The 7,591-nt window shown below is 49.8% G+C and overlaps 1 protein-coding gene across 2 annotated transcripts; it reads right to left on the bottom strand.

Moving 5' to 3' along the window:
• Positions 1-879: 879 nt before the first annotated feature.
• zfand4 (zinc finger, AN1-type domain 4) lies at positions 880-7,561 on the bottom strand. 2 transcript variants are annotated; one of them, XM_061284907.1, is made up of 11 exons: positions 7,213-7,561; positions 6,690-6,818; positions 6,120-6,452; positions 5,460-5,535; positions 5,266-5,333; positions 5,008-5,194; positions 4,748-4,895; positions 3,522-4,679; positions 3,381-3,435; positions 2,428-2,545; positions 880-1,774 (listed from the first exon to the last, which is right to left on the bottom strand). In XM_061284907.1, exons 3-11 carry the CDS (start codon positions 6,301-6,303, stop codon positions 1,639-1,641), a joined length of 2,130 nt encoding a protein of 709 aa, XP_061140891.1. In that variant the 5' UTR covers positions 6,304-6,452; positions 6,690-6,818; positions 7,213-7,561; the 3' UTR covers positions 880-1,638. The 2 variants fall into 2 exon arrangements, with proteins under 2 accessions (XP_061140891.1, XP_061140890.1); XM_061284906.1 differs by lacking the exon at positions 6,690-6,818.
• Between the last annotated feature and the right edge of the window lie 30 nt (positions 7,562-7,591).

Below are 7,591 nucleotides of genomic sequence, written 5' to 3'. Positions count from 1 at the left end.
CACACTTGTGCAATCATATTATTTCCGTTTATTTTGATTCATTTCTCATATATATTTTTTTCCAATTGACTTTGATAGGTGACAGGTCATGATTTGGACCGGCATTCAAACTCCATCCAGAGTCAAGTCAATCATTCACTTATTAACCACAGGAATGTAATGTTGATTTGCAGACTCGATGTCCATGTATGCGAAACTCGTCCTTGTGTTTGGCCTGATTACGAATGCGCAGGCCGCCGCGGCGTCCTCGGGGCGGGACAACGGAGCTCCTGTTCTCCCGATCGAAGTGAGTTTACCAAATTGTCACGCATACAATCCAAGGATTAAGATTGGAACGTGCACGGAGGCACGTTTAAAAAGAAACTAAACTAAAATACTATTCATGTTATGTTGCAAAATACTGTGTTGTCTTCTTAATTGATTTTTTTTACATCTGGAATCAAAACAAAGTGTCATCTTGTTGCTAAGCAACCAGCACATCACTGGCACTAGAATGAGTCAGTCAACTATTAAGGGGATTTCGAGGCAGCTACATGTTCAGCTTGGCTGAAAACAATTCAACAAACAGGTTTTGGGGTCACTTCATCCACATACAAGAATATGGTGCTAAAAATAATTCCAGGTTGAGAATGGTGTCATTGTGACCTTTAATCTGAGATATGACTCGATAGGTTTTATTCCAATGTGAAAGCTACTGCTGTTTTGGTTAGCAACAGTCAATCTTAATCGGAAGTGAGAGGCACCGTTGTTCGGGTGCTGCTGTTCTGGTTACTACCAGGCTTTTGCTTTCCTCAGAGTAAACAGAAAACAGCTATTGAGTCAAGTGGCCGAATTAAGTCTTAAGATGCGGACCCATTTGAGGAAATAAATGAGAAGTGGTTGTTTCTGAAGGTTTGGAAAGAAAATTTATTTGAAGTCAAACCTCTGCAAATATGACAGCATTGGAGATTTTTGCAACGGCTGAGCATTTAATAAAAAAAAAAAAAGCTATACAAAAGATTCTTATGGCAACCACGTTATCTTGCTAAAGACATTGAAATATCCGATTTCATTTGTCTTCCCCGCTCTCAATTATACACAATTACAACCGGCATTCAAACAGACACAGACTGCATACTTGAATTTAAATATTTCATGAATAAATATCATAAAACACACACGTTGATGGAGTTTGTTTGTTTGTGGTCACGTGTATGTGCCCGTAACAAGACAAGACATTTCAGGGGCAGATACAATTCAAAAAGAAAGAGACACCATACATGACAATAAAAAAAGACCCGTTGGGCCAGAATTAAAGTTTAAATATGATATTTCTAAAGTGCATCTGGCCAAGACGTGTCCAATGGAAATCCATCAGCTTTTTCTTTTCAAGGTCTGAACATGCAGCAGATATTTTGCACAAAAATAACCAGCGTACATGCACAGACTTGGATGGGCTCATTGAACAAACAAAACAACAGAAACACTTTCACATTGATCATCTGCTGTTTGTCCACACGTTTTCACAGGAGAGTTCACCGTGGCCGAGAGAGGGACATTAAAAAAAATAATAATAATAATCCATTGCGCACGTCGGTGAATAATATCCGTCCAGGTTGAGCGCGTCTCCTCTTTAATAAGTTTTTAGTAAGGGACTATTTAGATCTTGGGCAGCTTGGGGGCACTGACGAGCGGGTTGGCGTCCTGCAGGAAGCGCCTCCCCGTCCCCTTGTAGTCGTACGAGCAGTCGTGCGTCTCTGCATAGCGGTGAGTGGCACAGAAGTTGCTGCCGCACCTGATTGACCAATCAAACGGATATATTCTTGTCACCGTGTCGCAGCTATAATTAACACTGCTTTATATTTAGTTCTGCAACAAAAGTCTTTTTTTTTTTTTTGCTGCGGTTTGCATGCTTCAATTGTGTGGCGGATGTCACTAACAGTTGCTTTTCTTTTCAGCTCCCGTCATCCTGTTGTTTCCCCTCAGTCTATTAGATACGCATCTGTTAGTTACTACACTTTTTATTTTTATTTTTTAATTCAGGGCATTCCAATCGGTTTGTATTGGCTGTGGCCAATGTTGCAGCAACAGCTCGGATTGATTTTCCGGCACAGTTTTGTTTCACTGCCTGCAGACAGCACTGGTTTTCACGAGAATATGAAACTGTAAACATGCTCTTCCTCAGAAAGGAAGCCTCGATTTGTCGGTCTGCTTTCACTACGTTTTATGCACAAAAAAAACCCCCATCTAAAAATACAAAACTGGAGTGCAAGACCAGCGTTGCGATTGAGCCGTTTAAGTTTACACATGGTTGCATCAGATTGAACGCTCCTGTCCGCCATCTTCCAACTCAGCGGGCGGCCGACGCGTAGCCGCGATGGCCCGCGGGCAAACAAGAGTACAAAAGCGGCGAGATTGGGTTTGGAGTCGTGCGGCAAGCGCTCGTACCTGCACTCGTAGCTGGAGGCCAGGCCGGTCTTCTTGCCGCAAAGGAAGCAGTGCTTGGAACTCTTCTTCTTGGCGCCCGCAGGGGCCTTGACTGGAGGTAGGTGGTATGTCGGAGTTCCTGACACACAACAGCAACAAAGACACTTCGATGACAAATGAGGAGGGGGCAAATTCAGCTCACTTGCGAGGTGGCGTTTCAAATGTCAAGGTAGCACCGCACTAAAGACAGAGGCACACAAAGTAAACAAGGTGCGCAGTGTTAAAACGCATTCCTAGAGCGGAGACGTACGATCAATAGCGCGGATCCGACCGATTGTTTGCGCGCCGGCTTATTTCCTCTTGTATTCAGTCCGAAGCTAATCCTGCTGTCAGAATTGCTCACAAAGACGAGTGTTGAGGATAATGAGCAGCGCGAGGTAGATGAGACGAGGGAAGGAGGTCTGATAAAATGGGAGCGGCTGCCGGATTGCATTATTAATGTCTTTTTATGGGATCAGAGCTGCCCTGTGTGATACGTGTTAAGGACAGACTGGACTTGTTCCCTCAATGAAAGTGCTCAGACGCATCTTCGGCGAGCACATCTCAGCGAGGCTCCGGCCAGCGTTTTCTGCAGACGTCCATCAATAGTTTTTAAACTGAAGGCCTTTGCAGAAAAACAACCCGCCTACTTGAGGACACCCTCATGGAATCTTTTTTTTTTTTTTAATCTCAAAAAAGGGAGTCTGCACAAGGAGCAGATTGGAATGTTTTGTCCTTTTTTTTTCTATCCGCGTCAGCCGCTTAGTCATGCAGAAAGTTGGATCTGTTTTAAGCTGAACATTTTTCCGTGCAACGAGAGAAATTGGAAAACTCAGCACGGTTGGAGAGAGCGAGGCAGAAGAACAGCAAATATGACGACTGTAACATTATCGAGTTCTTTTCTGTGACAGTCACAAGTAGGGTGTCTTTCTTACCAATTCTCCCGAATGGAGGGATGGCTCCCCCGCTGGACCCAAGACATTTGTTGGCCTGGAGGGGGAGGACAATCGTTTAAGTTTGACTCAATTGTAGAAATTTGTCTTCAAAATGATCTGTATTCAAGCATCCGCTCTTACTGAGGAGGCCGTTGCTCGATGTCGCGCGGCGGTAGCGTCCTCCTGCGAGAGGCCCGGCAGCCTGGAGCCCAGGATCCCCTGTGCGATGGGAGTAGCGGGGGGCAGGGGGACGCCAAGCCCGGCTCTCCTTGCGTCCGCGGGCCTGGCGGAGAGAGACGCCAAGAGCGCAGAGTTGCTCAGGGAGCCCAGTTGCTCACGACAAGCTTGGCTGGCCATCTTGGTGATGCCTCTGGCTTCCCTCTTGGAGAGAATCTCGGGCCTCTTGCCGGGCGACTCCACCTGAACGCCCCTTAGGCGCGCGGCGTGACCGGACATCACGGACGAGAGGGGGGACGGGCTGGTCGGCTTCACCTGTGCCGCGCCGTGTACCTGAAGGGGGAGCGTGCCGTCGAAAGGCTGGAAACGTGGCTTCGGGGAGGTGGGGGCGGGCGACGGCGGGCTTAAATGAAAGGAAGCGCTAAGCTGTGTTACATCCGCTCTGCTGGTCAGCGTGTCGCCGCCGCTCCCGAGCGTCCAAGTGCTGAGAGGGGAGGGGGGCAACGGCAGCTGGTGCGGCGCCCCGACATCAAAGGCTCGGCAAGATTCCTCCGACTGAGGGGACAGGTCCAGACTCAGGGGGTCCGGCAGCTCGCCGAACGAAGCGGCGGTCTGCGATGGCGCCACCAGCCCGCCGGCCTCGTCTAATAAACTCACCCCGACCGCCTCGCCGACCGGCTTGAGCGGGTCAAACGTGGCATCGGGCGAACTCCTGGTGCACAGCGGAGGGAGCTGCGGGTACACGCAGTCCCTCATCAGCCTGGTTCCGCCGATGTCCAAGCGGGAGACTTTGGGAGGGGGCCGAATCTTTGCCAGAGGCGGGCACGTCTCCCACGGCTCCTCCTCCTGGAGCATGTAGCAAGACGACGAGGGGAACGAGGGAGGCGGCCGTCTCGGGACGGGCAACTGGGAAGAAGGGGAAGCGGCGGCGTGCGGCGACGGGTCCGGGACTTCTTGGTCCACTATGGGAGGTAGATGCGCACCGAACTGGCGAGACTGGTTAATCTGGGGGAGCGAACGCAAGAGGCGCTGATGGATTCGCGTGATGGAAGGCGTCGGCCCGCCGCCGCAGGGATGGAGACCGACAGGGGGGCGCGGTTTTGCCTTACTCGTCTTCTTCGGCTGCGGAATGAAGACTGCCGTTTAGAGATTTTCACTTTCGAGAATCCCAAAACAACATTTGGTCTTACCTTCTTGTTGATGTTCATGTCTTCCATCTTGGCTTTGAGCAGCTTCATTTTATTCATGGTGATGGAGTTTTCCAAGCTCGCCGCAGCGGCAGAGCGCTCTCCGCTGACGCCGCCGACCTCCTCGGTGCACATGTAAACGGAGCCGCCGCTGAAAAAGCAGGCGCATGCGTACATCTGTGAAACGCTCTCAGAATTCAAACTCTTTTTTTTGTCTGTGACCAGCTGGGTTATAAAGAAAAATAAATGATCGGAACGCAGACCTGAGGGATTCCGATAGAGGCGTAAGGGAACCGTCTCCCCTGTCCACCACCCGGAAAAAGTTGAGCTGGTCGCCTTCGCGGTAGACCACAAACGTGACTTGCTTGTTGGCCGGAGTCTTCTCCCAACCTTCCTCCTTTGTGCCCTCCATCGAGTCCGCCGCCTCCTTCACGGGATCCTCCATAGTTACTGGGAAAAGAAGAGAAGAGTCTGTCAAAGAAAGGACCTGCATCCATCTTGTCAGTGGTCTTTTTCCTCACCCCTTCTGGTGTTGATTGGACCTCCCCTCATGGCTAAGACCAGCTTCAAAGTACAGCCCTCCGCAATCCTGCAAAAAACATGCGCTAACTATAAATGCGGTAAAAAAATTTTTTTTTAAAAAAGACAGAAACTAAGGTGCAAATAAGGCTGAGTTGGAAGAACTTAAAAAAGCGGGGGCGGGGGGGTCACTTACCCGTAATCGTGGAGACAGTGGTCATCATCCAGCTCCAGGTTGTTCCAGATGAGGTGTTGCTGGGTAACTGGGATGCCTTTACACACACGCACAGACACACAAGAGGCCAAGAGAGAAATCAATACAGAGCTGCAGAGGTTTATAAGAGCTCAAGTCACTAAAGCTCATGACTGCCCTCTTCAGACAGCTCAACGCTACTGCGGAGACCAGCTTCACCGTCAGTCGATGACCCATCTCATCATGTTTCGCTTGTTCGGCTTTATTTACCGCTCGATTTTATCTTCTTATTGTTTGTGTTGGCAAAATGGTTAGAGATGGACGACATGACAGTTTCATGTTATTGTTATTCGATTTAGAGATGCGTTTGGCACGCTAAGAAATCTGAGCTCAAGGGATGGTGAGTGTGACGGGCTGATCTCGAGAGAAGTCTTGGGAATGCAAATGAAGTGAGCGAATGGACTTCGTGACCTGGCGCTGGAGCCAAGCCACCGTTTGGGAGCGATGGGCGCCATGAGGGAAAACACTGGCTGATGCATAAACACAATAAGGAACGTTTTTTTGGACAAGGTCAGTGTCCCAAGGATGCTCGCAAACCCTGTTGAGCTTTAAAATGTCTCATTTAAAAAAGAAAGAAAAAAATTCGGCAACTTTTATTCGTACCTTCGAGTCTTTGAATCTTTGCCTTGACTGAGACGACGGCCTCGAAGGGCAACACGCGCAACTCGAAACACGTCCCGGTCAGGGTTTCGATGAACAGCTCGATGGGGTCGTACAGAGGAATCTTGTGATGGAAACCTCCCACGCGGTCATCGTTGAAGAAGGGAGGCTCCTTCCTGTCGGTCATCTCGGCTGGTGGGGAGGGAGGCGGTAGATGGGGGGGGGGGGGCTTTAGGAGGGTAGCCAAAGGGGAGGTGTGGCCCAAGGTGTGGGAGAGAGGGGCAGGCTGTGCTTCCTGGCTGGGGGACCGTCACTCATCATGTGGGATGACCACAACTGTGAAGTTAAAAAAAATAAAAAATAAAAGTTATGTGATCAGATTGACACTCAGATACTCGGGGGGGGGGGGGGGGGGGTCGTCTTCATGGTGCCAAACCGCGCTCGGCACAATCCGACAAGGTTCATAAGGCATTCATTTAATAATAAAATGTTAAATTAGTTTCGTGACCACTGAATTAAGGATGCAGTGGTGCTTTGAGATACAAATGACCTGTTTATGCATTGTAGGCTAACCTGAGATGGGAAAGAATAATTCGGACCAGCTCAATCTGATGCAGTGCAGCAACTGGATGCACACAGCCCAAAAAAAACGTGTTTATTCACACTGTCTGCCAGCATCACTCAAACATTCAATGGTGTGGCCTGTCAATGCAAACACAAAGCAGCAACATTACCTTTGTGTCATCATCAGCATCCTTGTTGGGGGTGGGTGGACTGGGCAGGGGTTCCTAATATTGTGACCACTTAGCGCACAATAGCCCATTACAGGGGCTTAGGACAAAAGCACGATACAATGGAAAATGTTGGGATGCTTGTCTTGCTTTCTCTGCGGGCTGTTCATCAATGAGGCCTTCGTGAGAAGGTTTTAGATGAGGCGCTCGCAAGCTCCACTCGCACAAAAGGTAGCAAAAGTCAAAACACTGCCTTCAAACAGTGGCAATGTTGGGCAACGGTGCTCAAAGGCGAGCAAGAGTCGACGCAGGTGCTATTGAAACATTCCGCTTTTTAAAAAGAGCGACGTCAAAGTGTTGCTTACCGTGAATTACAAGGCGGCGAGCTCCCCGTCTAGCCAACGTTGCTGTCCTTAGCCGACGTTGCCATGTTAGCCAACAGCTCAAACAATGGCTACCGCTCCACACATACGGCGAGCTAGTTAGCCGGCGAGCGAGCTAGGCTACACCCGTGGGTTCCGTCCGTCCTCGCTTCCCGTCTGCCGGTGTCGCTGTCGTGGGCGGCGTTACGTTCGCGAAAACAGAGCATTGCATCACGTTCAACGCCACAAACAGAACGAACCCGCAGGGTCGCGTCTGGGGTAGGTCGCCCGTCGCCGTGTTCGCGACGCTGTCGTACCTGTCACTCACGCCGGGCCGAGGGAGGGCGAGACATCACCTCCGTGGCTGCCTACGTTGTAACCA

This window comes from Syngnathus typhle, linkage group LG8 (genome assembly GCF_033458585.1).
Source record: "Syngnathus typhle isolate RoL2023-S1 ecotype Sweden linkage group LG8, RoL_Styp_1.0, whole genome shotgun sequence".
In the NCBI taxonomy this organism is placed as follows: domain Eukaryota; kingdom Metazoa; phylum Chordata; class Actinopteri; order Syngnathiformes; family Syngnathidae; genus Syngnathus; species Syngnathus typhle.
This window is presented reverse-complemented; position numbering and strand designations above follow the sequence as displayed.

Bases quoted from the DNA above. Each gene is read 5' to 3' on its own strand.
- zfand4 (XM_061284907.1), bottom strand. From the start codon at position 6,303: ATGACCGACAGGAAGGAGCCTCCCTTCTTCAACGATGACCGCGTGGGA. The intron at 4,896-5,007 runs GTCTGCGTTCCG...CTGCTTTTTCAG, and splicing joins CCTCTATCGGAATCCCTCAG to CGGCGGCTCCGTTTACATGT. The intron at 4,680-4,747 runs GTAAGACCAAAT...TTCATTCCGCAG, and splicing joins ACATGAACATCAACAAGAAG to CCGAAGAAGACGAGTAAGGC.